General features: G+C 38.9%; 1 protein-coding gene across 1 annotated transcript; it reads left to right on the top strand.

Annotated features, from left to right (window-relative positions):
- Positions 1–1,351: 1,351 nt before the first annotated feature.
- LOC124261126 (carbohydrate sulfotransferase 15-like) lies at positions 1,352–25,900 on the top strand. The gene is made up of 7 exons (XM_046695456.1): positions 1,352–1,358; positions 4,574–4,653; positions 5,185–5,359; positions 19,335–19,491; positions 20,926–21,079; positions 23,213–23,360; positions 25,263–25,900. The coding sequence occupies exons 1-7, from the start codon at positions 1,352–1,354 to the stop codon at positions 25,463–25,465; spliced, it is 924 nt and encodes a 307-aa protein (XP_046551412.1). The 3' UTR covers positions 25,466–25,900.
- Positions 25,901–26,213: the final 313 nt, after the last annotated feature.

The following is a 26,213-nucleotide window of genomic DNA, read 5'->3' as shown; positions in this document are numbered from 1 at the left end:
GCAGCTTGACTTGACTTCAGTCCTTGCCCCACAACGAAGCACATGTGATACACGTGGTCTCACCTAGGCGAATGAGTTTGTTCAAAATTGCCTCTGTTCACCCAGCAGTAAATGGGTACCCGGTGGGATAAGTCATGTGACTTTTAACCTTCTAGCACAGCTTGGGTTGTCCGGGGTAATGATAATCAGAGCCGTTGAGCACCGTATGTTAGCGCTATGAACATTTACCTAACGAATGGAGTTCAGCGCATTATACTCAAACGGATTGCACACCCGTGTGACATGCATGTTACACGCGTTCTGATCGCGTTCAAAGGGGATGAACTTTTAGGCAGTAGTGTAAATGCCCTTATTATTATTAATAATGACATGTGTGTGTACCCTGTGCATAATGATACCTAAAGGCAAAACAAGGCATTTTGTGGAAGTAGATTTGCCTTGCTCAAAGGTTTGCCTTGCACAAAGCCACTCTACAGTATACTGTCATTTATGTCCAACCGTCATGTAACTCAGTAATTTATACCTCGTTAGATTAAACCTCAATGAAATTGTCTTCCCGTCACGTAACTGAACTGGGGGCCACAAGATTCAATAAAGTATTTAAGTTCTTTTGAGGCTATTTCAGCGTCTCTTGTAACGCACACCTGTCCCTGAGTCTATGGTACATCAGATAACCAGTAGACACTGGCGATGACTATCAGTGTAAACGATAACCGTTCACGCAAAGACATGAGCTAGCGACAGCATGAAAAGTTTTAAACCATAAATTCCATTACTTGACACGTAACAACTTACTACACACCTAATAGGACACATTCTTTACAATAATATTAATTTAATATTGCACTTACAAACACTCTACAAAATGGTAACATGCCACTCGTTTAGTATGTGCAATATTTATATACACACAGACACACACACTTCACCCAACACACCCAATTTCCTATCGTATATATACCCGGCTTTAAGTTATAGGAACTCACAAACACTCTACAAAATGGTAACATGCCACTCGTTTAGTGAGTTCCTATAACTTAAAACCGGGTATATATACGATAGGAAATTGGGTGTGTTGGATAAAGTGTGTGTGTGTGTGTGTGTGTGAGCGTGCGTGCGTGCGCGCGCGCCATATATAAAATCAGAATACTTCTTATCAAAGCGTTTGGTGGGGTATCACTGTCCTCTTCTTTCACCTGTGCGTGTAGTAGCCCATCCTGTACAAGCAAACGCATACAACAACGTATACTGTGAGTATATACGTTCCATCAAAATAACACTCGATCGTCGGGGTATCCTTTGTCGTGATCAGAAGGTGCTCTACATTCACGCGGATTTAGCAATAACCAACATGGCAGGTAGGTTCGTATACAGTATTGTATGGTAGATCAATGTAAATGGGCCTTCTTAAACACACTAACCAAATTTGTACAGGTTGTTAACTGAACTGAACTTTATTTCTCTCAAGGCTACATACATAGCATGATGAGGATTAACACAGGTAAATACATAAAGGAAGTAATGGCGACATAAGAGTCTATTTAAAATTGCATAATATAGGGAGACAAAAGGTTGACAATTTAATCAAATCCGAGACGTTTTTACTTTGAAATAAACTTTAGTTATCATATTAAATACCGCTGGTTTCTTGATGTACAGTGTTGGAAGTAGTTTCTTTCTCTGATCGTTGAAATACTTACAATGAAACAAGTAGAGGGTTTCATCTCCAATATCAGTTTTGACTCATGGGGTACATTTCATATATAGTTTCAAGATGGGGAAATTTGGAATTAACTTTAGCGGTATGAGGTTATGTACCATGTGATGCTTAAATGGGAAATAAACCAACAGAAAATTGTTATCAGTTCAAAGGGGGATGCCATTGTCCGCGATACCACCTGTTGATATGAACGTTCCATATATTTCGACCTTTTCACTGATACCAACTTATGAGTGAGTGAGTTTAGTTTTACGCCGCACTCAGCAATATGCCAGCTATATTGCGGCGGTCTGTAAATAATCGAGTCTGGACCAGACAATCCAGTGATCAACAGCATGAGCATCGATCTGCGCAATTGGGAACCGATGACATGTGTCAACCAAGCCAGCGAGCCTGACCAGCCGATCCCGTTAGTCGCCTCTTACGACAAGCATGGGTTGCTGAAGGTACATTCTAACCCGAACCTTCACGGGTGATACCAACTTATGGTTCAAATGACGCCCTTAGAATGAATTATGCTATTCCGTGCAATGAGTCACACAAAAGAGGTGTATGTCTTACATTGTACATAGACGTGTGACAAATCAAGTAAAACAAACGTTAAGGCTACTGCATTAGTCGATACGCTGAAATGCTCAAAGCAAAACGTCGTCATCCCGAATATAATGGTGATAGTAGAAGAAGAACAGAGGTGCCAAATTACAACTATTTAATTATTTTGTTTTATTTTATATGACATTTATACATGTATATATAATCTCCAAAAGGTAGGATATTATGAAATATAGATGCTGTGATAAAAAAAGTTATAACGCTTTATGAACCGAAATCTAACCTCCAACACACATGAAACGTGGCACCATCCGACCAGGTAATGAGGGGTATAGGGTCATTTTTGATTACCTCAACGTCGACACCATGACAGGGGTTGGTCTGAAATGGTATGGTGCAGGGTGTCGTTGTACGAAACAACCTCAGCGCTACCACTGTAGTAAGTATATGTTAAAGTATGGGAGTTCTTACATGTAAGTCCAGCTCTACGATCGCTTTGTACAACGGTACCTAGTAGAGAGGTGAGAGGTGTGAGAGGATCACAACATACAGTCCATAGTAGGACCCTGGCGCCAATTGTTGTGCCCTATGAGTGTCATGCTGTTCCACGTTTTCTCTTTCAATACGATATTTTTTTCTCCCGCATTGGCCTTGCACATAACGTATCTGACTACATTAAGGATGCAATGTCCTGACCTTTCCCCGTGAAAGGTAAGGCAATTGACCACATCTAGGGCAAGGTCGGGAGACACATACATCAACGTCAAAGGTCATCCTCCATGTACATTAGCCGAACTTGGCCAGGCGGTGCAAGATCCATATCGTCCTTCTTGGTTGCTTACACGCTAACAATATAGCGCCAACGCTATTGGAAAGTTCAAAGTTGTGCAACAGCTAATCCTACCTCTTTCTTATCATACCATTCCATCACTCAATGTATGTATTTGTATATGGGTGCGTGCGTGCGTGCGTGCGTGCATGTAGGTAGGTAGGTATGTGGGTATGTTGGGCTGGTGGGTAGGTAAGTTTGTCGATGTCAATGAACAACTCCTTTTGTCAACTGCCAAACAAAGGATTTACCAGTCAGTAAGTCCAAAATGATACAGAATCAGCCATTTCATCAGACAACTCTAACCTGTTGGACGTTTAGCAAAGTGTCTGGTATGTTTAAAAGAAAGTGTGTTTTTTTCAATAAATGTCTTTTTAATCGTATTTAAAAAATTAAGGAAGAACTTCTTTTCTAAACTGTCTCCAGAAGTGTTCTGGGCATAGCCAGTCTCTGCGTGGAAAACAGTTTCGTCACAAATACCACCTTTTTAGCAGTACACAGATGAAAACTCGCATGTGATTTTTGAGGCATGGTTAAAAAGGATATTTCCCTCTCATTCACTCGGTCATGCTCTATGGTCACGAAATATGATAAGTATAGCTCATGCGTCAGGATCAAACATGAACAAATGTGTGATATCAACACCCTGGAGATTACACCGGTTTGTTATCTTGGATCTGAAAAGAGTATATTCCTCTCACTAACCAGCATATGCGGAGATAACATAGTGTATAGATTTTCAACGTCACAACCCCTTAAATCTCTCGAATTGATTTATTATCTGAACCTGCAACGCTTTTATACACTCCTACATTCAAGTATTTATTACATCTTGCTGTCGAACCAAAGTCAACACGCTGCCCATTACATATTGATCCTTGCATTTGTCTTCTCCAATCAAGTTCATTTAATGTGAATTCAATGCAGCGTTGAACGCAGATGTGGTTTCTGCATAGTCATTTCTTAGTAAACTCACTAGGTGAAGTTCTGTAAACCTAATACACCTACAGTCATCAGCAGTAACACCATACAGCCATGGCAGGTTAGTTAATTCATGTTGACATTCTCATATCTAGATTATGGCATCTATCAGAAAAAATATATTTTAGTTCTTCTGGGACACCAACGTTTTTTATTAAGTTGTCTCTGTCATTCGTCTGGAACATCCACGTTTGAACATGACAGTCTTCAAATATATGCTAGTACGTTGATTCTAGTCACTAAATGGACTGAATTTAGAACACATGCGCCCTTCAAGTGTGCCAGAATCCTTTGATAGCTGTTTCAGTTCATAGATTCAACTTAATTATGATATTTGATTCGTAATCGTGGATTTTACCAAAGAGGAACATGTGAATGTGTTGGATTCGCCTTTCCCCTCTTGACAGAATTGAAATACTGTGAAGGGACATCAAATCTAAGCCATTCATTCAAAATATGCATATTAAGTAATTGTATTATTTCTTTTGTAGAATCAACGATCTCAGTCCTTACAGGGATGAGACTGAAGAAGAAGGCATTACTTCTAGCTGTTCTAAGCTTGGTGGCAATGGTTGTGTTTCTGATGATATCAAATCAAAGCCAGATGAAATACGTATCGCATAGGATCTTTGCACAAGTTTCACAAAACATATCTCCAAGTGTCATTACCTGGACTAAGCCTACTCCGAAAGAGGGATACGTATATGAATCGAAATGGACATATGAATATACGTCGTCGTTATGCAACGGAACGTCCGACCCTATCATGTCAGAAGATCTATTTTGCAAGGTAAACTGCCATTTTTATCATGTCCATATTTGTTTAATCCTGACTACGATATACTTTCAACAGAACCACCATAACGGATGAACACAATGATGTCTGTGTATTTTGAATGTTGTGTACTGTTTATCAAAATTACTTTGAGGTGGAATTTTCAAGGGTTTAAATGATGAACCCAAGGAAACGATCTGACCTGTTGATGTTGGTAATTTCAGTTGTTAATATAACAGCCCTATTTCCTGACTAGCAATGCTACAAGTCATGGCGCAACAAAATGACTTATTCATATTATTTGCAAGCCTTATGTTTTTGTTACAGAAAAGACCCAAGTTTCTGCCAGGCTACAAGAATCCATGCTGGAAGGATGTCACCAAAGAAGGCCAAGAGATTGTCACATGTATGCCGTATTTTCATCTTTTAGGAGCTGATAAATGTGGCTCCACGGATCTTTTTGACAGGATCTTGCAACATCCAGAAATGGAACCGGCTGGATGTGGATTATTTAAGGAATGTTACTACTGGTGTTGGACGAGATATGGTAAGCTCGGGATTACTTGTGAGAACGGTGAATACATGTGTTCAAAAAGCAAGGAAAGTTCCATTTAAATCTCTCGCCTGATCTTGTACATAAATGTCCATTCAGAAGAACATCCACAGAGCGGCACTTGCCACACGGATACAATTACTGTGTTGGGAAGGTAACATATAGTGTTTTGGTACATGATGATATCTATATTATTTCCCTTGTGATAATGTGAATTCGGGGTATACATTTAAGCTTACAAAAATAGTTTAAATCAAGAATGTATTTCGCTATCTTTCACGATGTGAAGATGATCTTTTGTATCGAATATGATCAGTGGTCGTACAAATATGGGATGGTCGAGACATTTTATGAATTTATCAATGTGTTGATCTACTTTACATGTTTAAAAAAATTATTATTTAACTCAAATAATTTATTATTTTATATGTGTGTTATAAAAGAGTGAGTGAGTGAGTTAAAGTTTATAGTCACAGCGGCAGTGTTATAAAAGATTGTTTTATAGTTATAATTATGCAACTGAGTAATAGAGAAACTCACCCCTGCTTCATTTGAGAGCTATATCAGATTATAGATTATCCTGCAAAATGCACAAGACGTTTATGACTTTTATTAGATTCATTTAACATCAAAAGACACATTTCTATTCCGACATGTCTGTGTATAAACTTAAATGTGTATTAATAATCTATAAGAAGCATCTTCAGTGTAAAGGGCACTGCTTACCGATTTCAGTAACATAGAGTGATGTCATTCGATAGTGATTGTTACTTCACTTCATCTTTAATTGCGATCTTTTGGGATGTGATACAGTTGTTAACGATATGAAGTTCATTGTTCTATACACAAAAATTGTGATCGTTTGCATAAAAGATCCCAGTTATCAAATGATACGATGTGTTCAGAATTCGTCAATAAACTGTGCACTGTGTACGTAACGCTTCCAGAGCCCTGTTTTCATCATGATGGCAACGAATTTTGGGATTAAAATAACAGATTTATTTGTACGTCATTTACAGGTATATGGATGAAAAATAATTTCGTTCCTACGAGGAAAACGTTTGACAAGTACCTTCACCATTTCAAACAAGCCTCAAGTAGCATACACCTGCGTGAAGTTGACGGATATCATTCTCACATTACAGGTAAGACAATAGGGGTGAGGTGAACTGGGGTTTAACGTCGTACTTGAGAATATTTCGCTCACATGGCGACGTGCATGCGTGCGTATGTGTGGCTGCTTGTACTAGCCCAGACTTGCCGCAGTTACGCATGAATACCCCACTCAGACACATCCGACCCGACCAGTCCTTGCTGTACCCATTAATGCCGAGCGCCAGGCAGGGAACATAATGTTACAAGTACCATATTTTAACGTCTTTTAGTATGACGCGGCCGGGGAAGGTAAGACAATAGAACATCTGATGAATGTTGCATATACAAATCTTATACAATCAAACACCTTTGTGTCGAAATTATGCTTGTCGAAGTGAAATCTTGCATCATTTCAGTCACCACTTCGTGTTCATGTCGAACCTGGGATAGCTCGAAGTACTTATGTGGATATACCCGTGAAGATCCGGGGTAGAACTGATCTTCAGTAACCCATGCCTGTCGTAAGAGGTGACTAGGGGGATCGGATGGTCAGGCTCGCTGACTTGATTGACGCATGTCATCGTATCTCAATTTCGTAGATCGATGCTCATGCTGTTGATCACTGGATTATATGGTCCAGACTCGATTATTTACAGACCGCCGCCATATAGTTGAGTGCGGAGTAAAACTAAACTCACTCATGTGGATCCCTGACATTCGACACAATGGTGTCATCCGCATAGTATAAGATTCGTGTGCGAGTTCCTCTGCTGACACATGCTTTCAGGCAACAAATTAATTTCACTTGAGCGTCAAGCAAGAAAAACTTATTTCCGAGTAAACACATATAGATGACAGTCAACAAGACATCTCTAGAAAGTAAATGCAAAACGAACGTACTGATCATGATGTTAAAAGAAAATATCGTTACAGGCGATGTGATTGTATTGTTGGCATTTGTTTAGGTCCAAGACATCATATCGTTGCCGCATAATGCATAACAGACAGTAAGTCGATACAGTAATTGTATGCTAAGGCTGATCAATATTTGTATTTATATTTCACATCTGGCATAAGGACCAGATGGTGTTCGTGGCTCCCAATTGACAATTGTATGCCGTGACAAAAATCCATACTGTAAACTTATCTGTTGTATCGTAATGCAAATCATCTTATTGTGAAAAATAACAGACGTAATACAAAGTTAACATTGAAAACACTTTTATGTGGCTGTTCAAACAGTGGTTTTGATGAAAAACTTTAAGAATACAAAGATAACACTGAAAATAGTCTTACAATACAGTTGCATTGGCGAAGGTCGTCCATATATTCACTGTTTTCATGTATCTTCGGCATGATTTATTCATTTCTACGCGGACATTTCTTTTATCTGTAACCTGGCTCTGGAGTGAAGAGCGAGTGAGTGAGTGAGTAGGTGGGTGTGTTGGTTGAGTGAGTGACTGTGTTGAGTGAGTGAGTGTGAGTGAGTGAGTGAGTGAGTGAGCATACACTAAGGAAGAGAAAATCTTATGAAAGTCACATGTGATGATACGGCAAGAGATATTCAGCGACTATCTGCCTTGGCTGTTCAACGTTTTGCCAATAATTTTAACAAATGGAACCATGTCTTGACTTCTGTGTGTAAATACATCACGTCTTGTTTATGCTTGGTGTGAAAGGCCACTCTGATCACATGTTGCGTTCAGATGCAACGCCATGCTCCTGCAAGTGCATACCTCAACCTTACCTGCAATTTATTTATTCCCTCTTTGTCAGAAGTATATCTATATATTTGGAGTCAAATTGTCTTTTCTATTTATCATGCAGCATTTGTCTTGACCGCGTGTCGGGCTGGTCATGTCACATGTCCATTTGATCTCCTACTAAAAAGGCATTGCGTGTCCATTCCTTTCGGCTTTGGAGCTGTGCCAATTAACATTTGTCAGAAGGGTACACAAAGAAGTTATCTAAACTACCAGTTGTCACACTTAGGAAATGGATCTCAGCCGACATATGTACTAGATTTTGAATTGTACTTAGATATTTCTCTCCTAACGGTAGCATTTGTAAAGATTAACGTATGTAATATATCGCATACATATTTTTCCCTTATTTCTAAATATTTTGGGCATACATGGTACTCATCTTCTTGAGATAGATTACAAAATGGACATTGGATATCTATTACATTTAGAATTTTGGCAAATCGTGCCGCTTGGACTTTGACGTTGTGAGCCTTACATCTAAATTTAGTAAGTGTACGTTGAAGTTGTGATGATTTAATCTTATACCGATAAACTTCTGTAGTAATGCCATATTTATATTCTGAATAGAAGTGGACACAAGTTGATGACGTTATTTCATTATATCACTCTTTGGTGATAAATGTCTTTGCATTGAATACTTGAAGGAAATATTACGCATTTACATTTGAGTGTAATGACGTAAAACGTCCAACCAATCATGTAGCTCACAAAATGACGTCGACTTTGGCGTACAATGTAGACATGTCATGACATTATCTTTTATTGCTGTGCAACATGTCTGGTACATAACATTATGGTAATAAGGAAGACGGTAGGAGGTACCCTTTTCTAAAACATTATTGCAGTTCAGTGAACGGGAACTATTGTGGAAATCATTTTCATGTCAGTTCAGCTTCGTAAAATAATCACATAAATTGCACACACATGACCTGGATTCATGGACAAGTCCTACAAAATACACATATGCGCATACTATCGTCATACTAAAACTACAATAAGCATAAGTCAGGTATGACGCAAATGTCAGGTAAAGTTGCTATTGGAGATTCTGAAAGGGAATTATTAACCATTTTTTTTGTTATGGGTAAATATTTCAATTTCATAAACGTCTCTTGATATTGTTTTGCAAATTGTGAAGCTAGGTTTTTACATTCATTACACAAATGTGGCGCTTTGCCAATAATATCATGTGGTTGAGTCAATGGTACCACAGCAACAGAATAGAATATGATGGTTTGACATTTTTTTACATGGTTACATGGAGTAAAAAAAAATTTAAAATCTCTCCAGAACATTTTGATGATGATGACGCTTGCGCGTCGCCGATATAACTAAATTTGCAACTATATAACCACCGGTATACGTCCCCGATTCCTCAAACACAGAACAGTTATCCCCTAAGTATATACTTAAAACTAGTTTGAGACCATTTTAGAATCCTCAACTATTGTTCTACAACATATTACAGAACCGGGCTATAGATCGCCAGCAACATTACTCATACGAGGGAATTAGTTTGGTTTCAATAGTGAGTGAGTTTAGTTTTACGCCGCACTCAGCAATATTCCACCTATATGGCGGCGGTCTGTAAATAATTGAGTCTAAGTCAGACAATCCATTCATCAACAGCATGAACATCGATCTATACGATGACATGTTGACGTCAGCGAGCCTGACCACCAGATCCCGTTAGACGCCTCTTAGTATAGCAACTATAAATTACTTCATTAACAGAAAAACAACTCTTTTCTCCCATCATATTCAACAGAGATTTCTTGAATCATTTTCGTTTAGACTCAATTTATGTCTTTATTATCCTGAAGCTTAAGCTGCTGTATATGTTTTGATAATAATCAGCTTCACCCACGGTAACATATGGCTGATCGATATTACACGAAACGGTGAATATTTGCTGACATTTTACCAGCATTTGACAATCTGAACAATACTCAATCTGGAAAGGCTCGATCAAGGATTCACGTATTTTTCTGTTCGAAGGTGTAACTATTATGTATGACAAGAGCTAGTGCTTTGCAAACATAATTGACAGTTTTTGCGCAATATGTTAGCTAGTATCCAAGTCAGTAATATTTAAGATTTATTGCATTGTGTAGACTATCAAACATCTATAGAGCAAAATATACACAAACTTTTATGCTTGTAAATGATATTATCATAACAACTAGTATTAGTAATATCAGCACTGATAATACTTTCACTGATATCAGAACTTTCAGCCAACAAGAATAACATTTCGCAAACCTCCTTCGAATAAACTTACAGAAGGTTGCGAAAACCGCATGCATACAACTATATTTGTTGGAACGGTTCGCCGGAACGGAGACAGAATACTAACACCCAAGAGCTCTGAACAAAATCAACATCTGAATATCATGTAAACATTAATCAGACGAAAGTTCTACAAGTAGCTCTTCGCAAGATATATGTAATACGTATCATATTTTGGTATGATATGTATTATATTTTAACCGTGAAGAACTTGCTTCAATCGATAACACGTTAAAATTTCACATCTGAAAGCCGTTAACTGGTTTGATTAGTAACAATATGCTTCACCTGATGAAGGGACAAAAAGTAGCCCAGAAACGTCGTGTTGTAAATATTAAAGAAGTTGTAAATCCATACCATACGTTGTTATGGTACCTTCCAACTACTACATGCCCATCAAGCATCTAATATGCGTGAACATGCTGAATTGTTGGACTGGCCCTGATAATCCAAACCTTTTCGCCTATGGGCAATATATTTATCAATGCTATAAATTATTTGAATTCAGTTTAATGTGTAATGATATGTGTCACGGTACTCGTAGAAACTCCTTTGTATATTTGCAAACTAAAAGCATGAGTTTTGAACAAAAGGAAAATACTCTCACCCTTGCGCTAAACTATTTTCGCCAAAGGGTGAGAAATGTTTAAATTGTCATAAATTAGTGGATTTAAATTATACTGAGTTGTGATATGTACCATGATACTAATAGTCATGCTACATATATTCACAAAATAAAACCGTTGGGTTTGAGCAAAGGAAAATGTATTCGCCAACGGACTAAACGGCTAACAACACTATAAAGGAGCTGAATTAAATTAGAATTAGTTGTCCAAATGTGTTAAGATATTGGTAGATACATATATGAATACAAACGTGTTTTAAACAAAGATAATTATTCTCGGCCAACAGGTGTTTGTCCAATGATATATTTAGATATTTTATTAATGCTATAGTTTAGTTCCATTAAGTTAAAATGAGTTGCTTTAAATGTTATGGTGCTGTTATACATACCATTATTTATTTACAATGAAAACAAAATACGAGTTTTGAGCATCTGAGTATGTTTCCGTCAATGTGCGAAACAGGTGAAATTTTGAGCTCTGGAGTGAGTGAGTGAGTGCGTTTGATTTTACACCGCTATTAGCAATATTCCAGCAATATCACGTCGGGGGACACCAGAAATGGGCTTCACACATTTTACCCATATGGGGAATCGAAGCCGGGCCTTGGGCGTGACGAGCCAACGCTTTACCCACTAGGCTACCCCACCGCCCCTTGACCTCTGGAAAAAGATTGTTCTTTAGTATACACCCATGAATGTGGCATGTTGCATTTTGATCAAATCTTTGTCCGAGACTGGCCACAACACCTACAGTTTCTGGACAAATGGGTTTCCAGAATAAAATGGGAGGTTTTACGTATAAATGCAGTTGCACAGAACGTTGTTCCATTCTCTGAGAAGAGAAGCATTAGGGTTTCGAGAAATTGATGAACTTATTGACACTTACACGCACATACTCATATGATCATCAACACAGGTGGTCACATCTGTTCTGTCCAGCGTGGCTATTGATTTATTGTCATGACATTCTGTTATTTCTTTATATACATGTTTGTACAATATACTTATCTATCGAAAGACGTCCGAAACGCACTAACGTTATCACGGATTTGTAGTTTATGTCCAATGTGATTGTACACTGACCACAAGCATCGCAAAAACGTTTGGGAATAAATTTATGAAACTGTGTGCTTCAATATATTCATAATCACTTCTTTTTTGTTCAGTTCATTAGGTATGTTCTGAGTACGTGTGCTTTAATCGGATTTAGTCGTCTCGATCAGTGACAATGAACTGTTTCTTTTCGATATTGGTCTGTGATCACGGATTTCCAGCTTATGTCCACTGCGACTGTACACTGAACTCAAAGAATTGGGCATCGCGAAAACGTTTGGGAATATGTTTTTGAAACTCTGTACATTGTACTAAATGTTCACTTCCAATAAAGGACAGTAAATCAGCTGGAATATCACAGTTAGAATTATAACTAGCATGTAACATTAAAATAATAACATTATTACACAACATAAAAAAACAGGCTATTGATCGCCAGCAACGGAAGGTAGGTCACCTTACTAGGGACCATAGGAACTTAGTACTTTGGCTACCTGCATGGAGTAAGCTGGATTTATATCATCCCCTCAGCCGCTGGCGATTGTAGTCAAATTTAGCCAAAATTTAAAATCACAAACATATCTGGTAAGTTTAAATTTACTTTAAATGTTTCGGGACTTACGTACCCTCTCAGGAGGACAATAATTTGATAATACTTTAAGCCCCTTTGAGGGTACAGCCACTAACAATCTCAGTTACTAATCAAAACTTCCAATCATAAAAATATATCTACCTACAATACATATAAATCAAAATTTAGTATAGTGCAATTGATATATCACCGTGCAGTATCACCATGTATTATCGGATATCACATGATGCAAGAAAGAAAACCGAAGGACGTATTCATAAGTACGTTATAAATATATTAAAGATGTGAAAGAAGAGACACTGAATCAGCAAACTGTCTTACAGTTAACATTCCATTTTATTTTTGAAACTGGTGTCTCAGTTCTTGAAGATGTCGTTCAATGTATCGGTATTTCTTCGTCGGGTTGTCTTTGGCCTTCGGCATATTGCACCAACGAGGTGTAGGAATAAACTTATGTTTCAAGTTGGAGCATTAGCCATTTCGAAATCGAATGTACACTTTCATGCTTCTTCTCATTACATGTATATATCCCAATGTAATTAGAGGGAACTGATCCAGAGCGATTAATGTTTCTCGCCAACAGTCTAATTACCAAACCAAACTGCAAGCTTGTCGGTATCTGCTCCCTCGACCGTGACGGACACAGGGACTGGGCTTCTGGCCACCTTTGACAAAATTTCTTCAACCCAAACAGCGGGACATTAGGGAAGGGTGGATGCTCATCAGATGCTGTTACATGTATTTGAGAATACCCCAGTAGTTCCTTCCCTGTCTGATTGCAATAAAGTATACCAGCAGTGTATATGCTTTTTCGGATTTTTTAATGCATAGATGGCATAGTGACTGATCCAATTTTTTTCAATTTGATCTTATTTCTGTGTTTTTTACCTCGATGTTTAATCGTACCCATGTAAACATATGATGTCTATTACATATTATATTTATGACAAATGAAAATGTACTTAGGTATATACAATTTTAACTTCAGTACACATCCAATGCTTATATGTATTTCTTATGCAACAATGAAATTCCGTTCGTATCCTCCAAACAGTGTCGGCCCATAACTTTTTCAGGCGCAATTAACATTGCATGCAATTCAGCGATTACTATCCCTTTGCTGTAACCAGCTGAGTGTTTGGTGGTATAAACCTACATGTTATTTGTCATCATTCACTTGATGGTCAATTAATGCATTTATAACAGGTATGATGGTAATACCACTCAGGTTACCCGCCAAAGGTTCCCATTTCGCATTTCTTGTGTCTGGAGTAAATACATGTACTCAGCATTATGAATTGATGGTCTGATGTGACAAATGTATTACATGTTATGTAATATGCTCATGGAACTGCAGCAAGACGAATTATCAGCTGAGATACAAAACAAACATTGATCAAAGGATTAACCGATAACACGCTGATTGATTAATTACTTTTTCTTGCACAGTGGATTTGTCAAAGGTAATGTTTACGTATGTAGATTTTACTAATCTATACTGATTACACCCTGTCCTGTACCCTGTACCTGTGTAAAAACAACATCTTTCCTTCAATGTATCAGGATACTCTACAACAGGGATAGGTCACTCCGCTTGCTTTCTTTACCATTTGTACTAATTAACGTGTGCCTCGTCATGCTCCAACGCCCACAGTGACTTGGTTCGGTCCAAGCGCAACTTCGGCTGCGTTTAACAGTACTTCAGCCAGTGTATTGTATCAGTCGGAATTTGACAATGAATGAATGAATGAATTAAGAGCAAGAATTTTATGTGAATGTTTAGAACTATCACAAAGCGTTGTAAACACCTTTCCAGTTTTGTCAAATACTAAGATCAACAAGAAAGAAAGAAGTTTTAGAACTATAACACTCAAGCATCACAAGCACCAATGGCGATATGTCATATTTTTCACACACCTCAAATACACACACTAACAAAACCAAAAACCAAAAAGTATCAATGTTACTTGCAAAACCTTTCACCTGATGGTATATTCCCCTCATAAAAATTAAAGGTGTATGTGAAAGATGTTTTAGAACAATAGCTAGAACCACTCAAACAACGCCCTGTAGTATTTCAATGGCAGGTCGGCGATATGTCATATTTTCACACACCTCAAATACACACTAATTTTTTGTAAATTATAAAACTATCACTTTTACTTGCAAACACCTTTCACGTGTTGGTATATTCCCCTCATAAAAATTAAAGGTGTATGTGAAAATGTTTTTGAACACTAACTAGAAACACTCAAACAACGCCCTGTAGTATTTCAATGGCAGATCGGCGATATGTCATATTTTTCACACACCTCAAATACACACTAACAATTTTTTAAATTATAAAACTATCACTATTACTTGCAAACACCTTTCACCTGATGGTATATTTCCCTTCTAAAAAATTAAACGAATATGTGAAAGAAGTTTTTAGCGATATAATTTAGTCTTTCTTCGCTGTGTACTGAGAATTGAAGCCAGTGAGCTACAACATGCCCACTTGAAACTTTACTACAAAGCTACTGTACTTATACTGACACTAATAATAATTATTTGACTTGAAATGAAGTGACAGAATAGGTATCTTATCTTCTACATGTAGGTTTTCAGTTGTCACAACACTCAGCGTATGTAATCAGCTGTTGAAAATAAACCGGGCTCAATCTTAAAACTACGCTGCCGCCATATTGGCTACACTGGTCACGTGACGAGCCGAGGCATAGCTTAGGAGCTTTCGAGGAGTGACCACTCCCCTTTATAGAGTCTCCCTGAATGTATTAACCGCCAGTAAGTTGATGGGGTGTTCCTCTTTGCCAGTCGGGCAAGTTGTTTATTTAAGGCGTAAGAGGATCACCAGACCATGTTAATTAGCAAGACAATGGTACGGGTGGGTGGGGAGTGTGGGGAGGAGATGACCAAGCCAAGAAAACACAAGTGGATTAATGCTCATTATTGGCTAATTAGATTACCTTTTTAAAGAATGGCGGACATCATGCAATTAGTTGACCAATGAGATTATACACCAATGTGAAAACTGAATCGATGTATCCCTTTTTCGGGTATTAGACTGTTAAAAGACACTTGGCATGGAACGGGATTCTTTGTCAGCTGCAGATCAGTGGCATATTGTTCCTTTATGTGAGTAGTGTCCTATTTTTGACAGCGTCTTGGTCACTGATTCACGAAGTTTCGCTCTCAAACCTGGGATAACTAGCTGCACCAATTATGGGTAGTTATGTTAATGCAATCACCTGAGAGAAGTACAGAACAAGTAAAATTCTTCAACACTAATACAAACTAATACGAGACGAACTGCTAGCAGGAATGGTACCATTATATGGAGATATCAGTGCCTGAAAACAGCCTCAGTCACTACAATAGCAGATGGGACTGTTGTCAAAAGAGGGACAAACAGCATACACATCCAGACCAAAGCTCTATTGGCTCCTATATCCAAATTTGAGGCTGTCAAAATCGGGACTTAACCTATGTGGATATTGATGGATACATTCCTCGAACAAGGTAATAACCTGACATTGTTGAAGACTTTTAGTCGGTTTTATTTCTAATATTTGCATTTTGTTTTTATTCATTTGTGGTAGCATTCAACAGAATCATTTGTTTTCGCCGTAATGAGACAGACAACATACACTAGGTCATACCTAGGTGTGTGTGAAATATGATTCTTGTTGGCATTCTATAAAATGTCTAGATATTACAGTCATGTTATAAATACGCTATAAGTATAACCGTATGCTTTTTATTAAGTTTCAAAATGCATGCCAAATATGGCAATATAATAATAAGGATTATAAGACAAAATATATAGACATACATTGACTTCTGTTTTTTTCAGTCCTGACATTTTTACCACTGGCAGATGATTAAACTTCAAAGTGTTTTCATTTCATTTTCAAAATGATGGAAATATTATCGAGTAAAAAGATTATATTTTTGTTGATCAATCTACACCTATATGATCAATTGCGCATGCGGGTTGCGCAGCAAAGGTCACGAACCAATCGAAAGTACTGGGATATCATCCAGGTACTCAGGGGAGAAAAAGCAATAACAAAAGCAACAACCAGTGCGCGGAAATTGCTCTGGATCAGTGCCTTGTTAAATGTGTTTACCATATGATTGTTTTGATCATGTTTTTACACGGTCGGCTTCAGTGTTCACTTCCATCAACCACCAGCTTGTAATAACACGTCACATGAGATTAGCCATGTGCTAAAATAACACCCAAATTTTAAAGCGTACCCCTTGTCAATGTCCTGAGCCTTATAAGAATCGAAAGGTCGGCTTCCTGAGTCGACATCTCATACTATGGTATGGAAGTGGTAATAATTCCCGAGCATTAGAAAACAGATTGGCTTTGTTTGGAATTTAATGCTTTTCATAAACTAGAATCTCATAAACTATTTGTCTCTGGAATCATCTGTGATATGAACTTGTGTAGTGGTTTCTCTAGAAATTATTTAACGTTATCTAAAAATTAAACATTTAGTCACCTTTTATTGTATATGACCAAATTAATTAGTTACACTATGAAGTTTTTAAGAAGGGATTCATTTGGGTTCTTTTGCCCCAGTTCGCCTGTGTGTGGATAATATAACCAATTATCTATTATTAAGTTCATGATATTTCGTGAATACACCAACTGCATAACACCGTCTCTGACCACAAACCCAAACGGGTTGCTCTCTATTCGCTCACAGTCTTAAAACAACATTTCATGGTCTGTTGACTGTTGATTTCCTGCAATGATAAACCACCTAAACGGTCCATCCCTTGTGTCAGGTGTTAATTAGAGGGTACCATTAAAGAATGTATTCTACTACAATAAGCCTATTATTCCTGGCAAGGGTTCACTTTTATGACATGTAATAAACCATGGCCAGTCAGTCAGTGGGTCCGGTAAACTTTTATTTAATCAATGATGTGACGTAGGTCTATGTAATTTGTGTTTATGCAAACCGTGACAGGTCAAAAACTATTTGCGCTTTTGTGGATAATAAGTAAAACCATACACTTAAAACTGTATTTTGGAAAATGCTAGCCATATCAGGGCAAATATGACAGTTAATGCCACTTTTGACACCTAGAACAACAAGGATGCAGACGAGAGAAGTTATACCAGGAATAATCTACAACGTCTTATAGTCTCCCTGGTTATAGTTGATCGCATAGGAGGACGAATACACTCCTAGGAGGACGAATACACAGTCTATACACTCACGGGGATCCTTGGGAAAAAGGAGAAACTGAAAGAAGTAGTGGTAAATTCCTTCCTAAATTTCCAAAGATTTCCAAGCCTTGGAAATATCATCTTTCCAATTTTGGAAATTTTGGAAATATCATCTTTCCAAATTGGAAATTTTGGAAATCACCATTTTTTTCTTGTGTAAGTCACATGTTGTCTCGATCAGTGAGAATTAAGTGTTTCTTTTCGATATTGTTAAGCAGCAATAGTCTTCGTTGGTCCATTATCACGTATTTCTAGTTTATGTCCAGTGCGAGTTTACACTGAACACAAAGACTTGGGAACCCGCGAAGATTAAAATTGGTCTTCAGTAACCCATGCTTGTCGTAAGAGGCTACTAACGGGATCGGTGGTCAGGTTCGCTGGACTTGGTTGACACATGTCATCGTATCCCAATTGCGTATATCGATGCTTATGCTGTTGATCACTGATTGTCTGGTCCAGACTCGATTATTAACAGACCGCCGCAATATAGCTGGAATATTTCTTGAGTGCAACGTAAAGCTAAACTCACTCACTCATAATATAGAAGTTGACATCCATATGTACTATCTTCCTTAGGTGTATCACTGCTAAATGCCATTGAAAGACCTATCTGAATCTGCATTCGTCACTAACTCGTGTTTTTCCGGGACAAGCGTGACCCGTGAAAAATTTTGACATTCATAAAAAATATATGCATATTATATAAGCCTGTCAGCAAAGGACAGTAAATCAGCTGGAATATCACAGTTAGAATTTTAACTACCATGTAACATTAAAATAATAACACTATCACACAACATAAAAACAGGCTATAGATCGCCAGCAATGGAAGGTAGGTCACCTTTCTAGGGACCATAGGAACTTAGTACTTTGGCTCCTTGCATGGACCCCAGCTGGATTTATATCATCCCCTCAGCCGCTGGCGATTGTAGTCAAATTTAGCCAAAATTTAAAATCACAAACATATCAGATAAGTTTAAATTTACTTTAAATGTTTCGGGACTTACGTACCCTCTCAGGAGGACAATAATTTGATAATACTTTAAGCCCCTTTGAGGGTACAGCCACTAACAATCTCAGTTACTAATCAAATTCCAATCATAAAACTTCCAATCATAAAAATATATCGACCGTGCAGTATCACCATGTATTATCGGATATCACATGATGCAAGAAAGAAAAACGAAGGACGTATTCAGTCAAGTATTTATACCTCTTTTCTTAGTACTTATTTCTGCAAAATATCTTACCAGGTGAGGGAACACCCATGGATTTATGGGACTTCCGAGGATGGCCCCGTATACCACAAAATGACCATCTGGCAGAGCCGGTGATTATGACTCCACATCTCATGAGGCATATGTATCCTGATCCGAAGCTGCTCGTCATTCTCAGGAACCCTGCTGACAGGTAGGTACCAGGTGAAGTTCCATGAACCCCGGTGACAGCCAGGTGTCAGGTGAAGTCTCATGAACCCTGTTGACAGGTAGGTACCAGGTGAAGTCCCATGAACCCTGGTGACAGCTAGGTGTCGGGTGACGTCCCATGAACCCTGGTGACAGCTAGGTGTCGGGTGAAGTCCCATTAACCCTGCTGGCAGGTAGGTACCAGGTGAAGTCCCATGAACCCCGGTGACAGCTAGGTACCAGGTGAAGTCCCATGAACCCCGCTGACAGGTAGGTACCAGGTGAAGTCCCATAAACCCTGCTGACAGGTAGGTACCAGGTGAAGTCCCATGAACCCTGCTGACAGGTAGGTACCAGGTGAAGTCCCATAAACCTGCTGACAGGTGGGTACCAAGTGTAGGTCACCAGAAGTCCCAGGTGAAGTCTCATGAACCTTGCTGACAGGTAGGTACCAGATGAAGTCCCATAAACTCTGCTGACAGGTAGGTACCAGGTGAAGTCCCATTAACCCTGCTGACAGGTAGGTACCAGGTGAAGTCCCATAAACCTTGCTGACAGGTAGGTACCAGGTGAAGTCCCATGAACCCTGCTGACAGGTAGGTACCAGGTGAAGTCCCATGAACCTGCTGACAGGTAGGTACCAGGTGAAGTCCCATAAACCTTGCTGACAGGTAGGTACCAGGTGAAGTCCCATTAACCCTGCTGACAGGTAGGTACCAGGTGAAGTCCCATAAACCTTGCTGACAGGTAGGTACCAGGTGAAGTCCCATGAACCCCGCAGACAGGTAGGTACCATGTGAAGTCCCATGAACCCCGGTGACAGCTAGGTGTCGGGTGAAGTCTCATGAACCTTGCTGACAGGTAGGTACCAGGTGAAGTCCCATTAACCCCACAGACAGGTAGGTACCAGGTGAAGTCCCATGAACCCTGCTGACAAGTACGTCTCGGATGAAGTCCCATGAACCCCGCCCCTATTTTGACCCAACAAGCTCGACTCCTGATTCAAAAAGGTTACCCACCTTACTCATGTTGTACTTCAAGACACCGTCATACTTACTACCCATTGTAAAATCTTTCCAATTCGATGACTTTTGTCATAGGTTCATTTTGTCACTGGCCAGTTTGAATCAACGAAGGAGTTGCTGAAACATATATACTGAGGGAAACAAATAAGGGATCACATGAAAGGACAAGTGTTCCTTTATGTTTTTCCAAGGTTTCTTCACAAGCTATGCGATACAAAGCTTGTGAAGAAACCTGGAAAAAAATAAGGCAACACTTGTGCTTTCATGTGATCCCTTATTTTCTCCCTCAGTATATATCAATGCAAGGAAACATCTACTGAGTTTGTTTAGATCTCTCATACGAACACTACAATTCAAGCAAGTTTCCACGGATGACAAAATATATAGTATATAGACTTCTTTGATCATTTCAGGTTATATTCCGACTACTATTTTCTTGGATATGGTAATTCCCCGGAAAAGTTCCACAAAGATGCAATAAGGGCGGTAGCCATGATTGAAAACTGTCTGAAAATAAGGACAAGAAAACAGTGCATCTTCGATATGGACATGTACGTCAATTTACCGGTAAGATCATACGAATGATATTATGGAGAGGACAATATTGATAATTTCATACCTCTACCTCACTGTTGTCTGTATAATCACAGTTAACATTGCTATTGTTGATAACCACCTTTGCCATTCAAATATGGAATAAGACTTCGTGAACCTTCATATCAGTTAGTGTTACGTCATAACGGACGTCCTGAAACATTTGCCCAAACATGAACCAGACGAGGTAGGAAACTATCATGTCTTTCGTTAGACACTGCGCGATTGTCATGGGACGAATGCAACATCTTGACTGACTGACTGAGTTTCGCGCCGCTTTAGCAATATTCCAGAATATCACGAGAACACCAGAAATGGGCTTCACTCATTGTACTTGTCGGAGATTAGACTCTGCGTGACGAGCCAACGTTTTCCATTAGACTACCCTACCGCACCTACAACATCTGGAACAGAGGGACCAGAACTGGAAACAACCCATTCTGGCTCACCCTCACGGACTGCATGAAACTGCTTGTTGTTGTTTAACGCCGCAAGCATCAATATTGCAACTATATGGCGACGGTCTGTAAATATTCGAGCCTGGACCATACATCATGACATCAACATCGCGTTGTTCATCTGCGCAGTTGGGATACGATGACATGTGTTAACCAAATCTCCTCTCACGGCAAGCATAGGTTGCTGGAGACACATTTTAACCCGGATCGTCACGGTTTCTGTACTTCCAACTGACAGGGAGGTGAGGTGAGGTGAAATTGGGTTTTACGTCGTACTTGAGAATATTTCGCTCATATTACGACGTGCATGCGTGTATGTATATGTGCGGCTGCTTGTACTAGCCCAGACTGAAGCTGGTTTTATAGTGCTAGCTCACTGAGATACCATGCGGCAGTGAAGCATGGATACCCCACTCAGACACATTATACTGACTCCGAGCCGACCAGTCCTTGTTGTACCAATTAATGCCAAGCGCCAGACAGAGACGAACAAGTACCATATTTTAACGTATTTTGGTATGACGCGGTCGGGGATCGAACCCGCGACCTTCCGCTTCCGCTCTAACCACTACACCACGGAGGCGGTCTCCACTGACAGGGACATAACAACAGCACACCCATTATAAGTAAACAACACTTCATTATTTGATGATAAATGATAAAGACATAACCCTTTCCTTGTATTCCGTCTACATTGGTGTCTTCATTTATCTTTTGAGGTACAAACTTTTAGCAAGATTTTAAAGAGTGATATGACCTTTGCTCCAAATATATTTCATTAAGGTTACATTCAAGGCCTCAATATAGCATTCAAAGGGTTTTTATGGTTGTGTTCAGATTCCTAAATTTGACGCCCAAAATATATAATTTCTTCGATTGTGTTCCGATTGTTTTTGCACAAATTGCAACTGGCTGACGCTTCCATGTGTTTGTGACGGATGTCCCAGTGGTGCAGGATACGCTAGGGCTTGCCTGGTATTATCATTAATTTGAATGACTTAATCGACTTGTCATTCAGCAAGATTTCTTTTGAGTATGAATTAGTTTCGTTACTTTTATCAGTATTATAAATATTCTGTATTTAAATGGACATGTATAGCAGATATATTTCTTTCCTTGAATAATAATAACCTGATAAAATGTTTGGTGATTTTCATTGTGCTGCTTTAGACTAAAAGTAGAATCTGCCAAATGTGCAACTTACATGAGGTCGAAGATGAATTTCACTTTTATGTGTTTGCCCAGCATGCTTATCGTTAAGAAATAGATATATAAAGAAATATTATTATGTACATCCTGATATAAGTTTATATCATTCATGAATAATTCCAGTAAAACACATATAGAAAGATTGTCCATATATATCCATAAAGCTTTTATTCTCCGAAAGAATGTTCTACTACCCGCACATGATTAATCAATGTACTACAGGCCTGTGGCCTTCAGAATGAAATAAAGAAATACGACTAAACAAGACCCCGTCCCAAAAACCCTGTTACAGGACTGTTGGTCAACTAAACACGAAAACTTTTGTTGTCTTTCACTTTCACATTATGGTATCCTTAAAACGGTTGTTTTGTCGTCAATTGGCTGCAAAGAAATACGTTCAAAATACATTTTCATTACTTTTATCTATCTCTTGTTCCAGATGCGAATTCACATTAGCTGTTACTCAGTGTTTTTGAAGGAATGGATGAGAGTCTTCCCAAGAGAGAGTTTTCTTATCTTGCGAAACGAAGACTATGGGCATGACATAAGAAATCACATGAATATGGTTTTCAGCTTTCTCAATATGAGTAAGTTATGTAATATTGTAAAATTCAACATTACAACTGAAAATGTACCTCATAACATCATTTTCTAGAGTACCAAAGGAAGTTCAGTAAAATCAGTCAGTTTTACCGTAACATGCTAAACATGATGCATTATTAATGGCCTACCTACAGTTATCAATACTATCTAGTGTTAATAGTGACGGAGTGGATTTTACGACATTTATAACAGTTTATAAGTTTTATCATGTATCCAAGTGTTTACATGAAATCATTTGTATCTATATGTTAGGCTCATTGCTGTCTGCATGCGTACCATTGGTGCCTGCATACATAGTCGTGACCTATTCGTGACGATGATAGGCATTGAATTCCTCCCGTATACAGTTCTTCATATGAGACTAGGAGTGGTTGAGTAGCTAGGTTGTTCAAGCGTTAGCTCGTCACGCCGAAGACCCTGGTTCGATTCCCCACATGGGCACAATGTGTGAAGCCCCTTTCTGGTGTCCCTTGCCGTGATAATGCTGGAATATTGCTAATACCGGCGTAAAACCAAATTCACTCACTCATACGATATTGACTTATATATGGGTATGTTATCCAACCTGTATACATGTATATGAATTCAGTTTTATGTTAATACAATCTTCAAAAAAAAAGAAACTATACATACTGTTTTGTAGTTTACTTACTGAATGCATATAATTGATTCAAACATGACAGCATTGCTCAATTACAGTAAAATCATCAAAATTTCCGAAAATGATTATCAAGAAAGTGTTTGGTAAAACCACAGAGGGCTATTAAAGCCACTTGCTCCGAGTAAAATGTTAGTATCTGGTGTGACCACCATTAGCATCGATAGCAGATTGGCAGCGGTGACCCATAGAAGAAAACAGATGCCGAATGCTGTCTTGAGGGTTTTTGATACTTTGCTAAAGTGTTGTGTGCAGTTATTGTAGTGTCTGAGGTGGTGGATTAGGCTGGCGCAAGCGTCGACCAAGAGTATTCCGTAGATGTTTAATGGGGACAAATCAGGGTAATCGAGAAGGCCAAGGTAACACCTGAACATGGTTGCTGGGGAAAGTCCTATTAAACACGTGCAACGCGAGGTCGAGCATGTCAAGCTCCAAAGATCAACCGTTGACGTTGATGAAAGGAACGGTGTGACGTTGAACTGGTCTTCTGGCAAAAGTGTGGCTTCCCATAGCCAATTGCGCACTGTCTGGTCGGAGATTCGACGCAGTCCAGGGATTTGGATTGTTGTGGATGATGCGGCCGTGGTGTTTGAACGAAGATGTAGCGATCCTGGGCGGCGGTGGTTACTCTAGGTTGACCTGACCTGGGTCTGTCATTAACACTCCCAGCATTGTTGTATCGGGTTCATAGGTTTGAGATGGTCTGTCTGGACACGCTGAAGTGCCTTGCCACCTTATGCTGCTATACCCGTCCTTGTAAACGGCCGATGGCGTTTTGTCGTTGAGCTTTTTGCCAGTCTCTTCATTCTCTTGTCGTCCATAGTGGCTTAAAGCAATGTATGTGGAGTACCACTGATGTGGCTTCTTAAACCCTACAGTCATAGGCTTCAACCCTGGGTGATACACAATTTCATTATGCACGTGCATTTCATGTAGGGTGCGTTTTAGAGATCCACTACAGTTGTGAGGAGTGTAACGTTACGTTTTGTTCAACGTTTCTTTTTCAAACGATTTGTCGTCGGCAACCATCCCCCACATGTTAGGATTCAGCATGGATTGGTATGTGTCAAATATTTTCCTAAAATTCAAAGTTTTCATATGTATAGTTTCTTTTTTGTGAAGAGTATATATAAATTTGATATGCATATTTTAGATGTTGAAGGAAAATCAAATTGAATTAGTTCATAACTCGATACATATTTTTCACATATTCTGCTCTTTCTTCAAGGTCGATTACCGGACGCAGACATGGACGTGATATCTAACGCAAAGAGGAAGCACGTGACACAATCCAAGAAGAACAAAGGTCCCATGTTTGAATCCACGCGTGTTTTGTTGAACAATTTCTTTGAGCCATATAATAAGGAATTAGTAACATTGTTACAAGATGACCGATTCTTATGGAAGGATGAACCAAAAACACACACTTGAAATAGCAAGACCATCGAGTGGACGTATATGACTGTATAGTTTCCCTTTGGAATGCTGCAGCAGTAGGATATCCATTCAGAAGCATAATTAATTCAAGTTTGCATGGTACACAGGGGACCTGGATATCATCATACTGCAATGTTATACCTCGTGTATACCATTGGCAACCTCATTCACTTATATTTACTATAAAAATGACACTCAGGAATGAACATAACAATTGCGGAAAGACAAAATGTAGAAAGATATGGAGAATGACTAAAAACCTGTTATTTGAAGTTCGATAGCCCTCTCAGCTTTGCAACACTGGGAGCCCAATTTATGAGAGGACTTGCAAGGACTCAGTGTTTCTACGGCTGCCACATACCTGTCTCCATTTCATGACATTAAGCAATTCTAAGTATTCATCCCTAAATAAATACATGTTCCTGATCATCCAAGGGTTGTGTTACATTGTGCTTATGTCCTGCATATGTTCAGTTGTCAATTGGACGTTTCTCCTGCTGTATCTTGCACGTCCAAAACGCGTTGTGGGGATGATATATCCATTGATTTACTGATTTATTGTTTTAACGCCACACTCAGCAATATTCCAGCTATTTGGCGACGGTCTGTAAATAATCGAGTCTGGACCAGACAATCCAGTGATCAACAACATGAACATCGTTCTACACAACTGGGATACGATGATATGTATCAACCTAGTAAGCGAGCCCGACCACCCGATCAACGGCATGAGCATCGTACC

The sequence above is a fragment of the Haliotis rubra genome, unplaced genomic scaffold (assembly GCF_003918875.1).
Source record: "Haliotis rubra isolate DU_JTF1 unplaced genomic scaffold, ASM391887v1 Scf1190, whole genome shotgun sequence".
NCBI classification, from domain to species: Eukaryota; Metazoa; Mollusca; class Gastropoda; order Lepetellida; family Haliotidae; genus Haliotis; species Haliotis rubra.
Note: the sequence above shows the minus strand (reverse complement) of the source record. Positions and strands in the feature narration are given on the sequence as shown.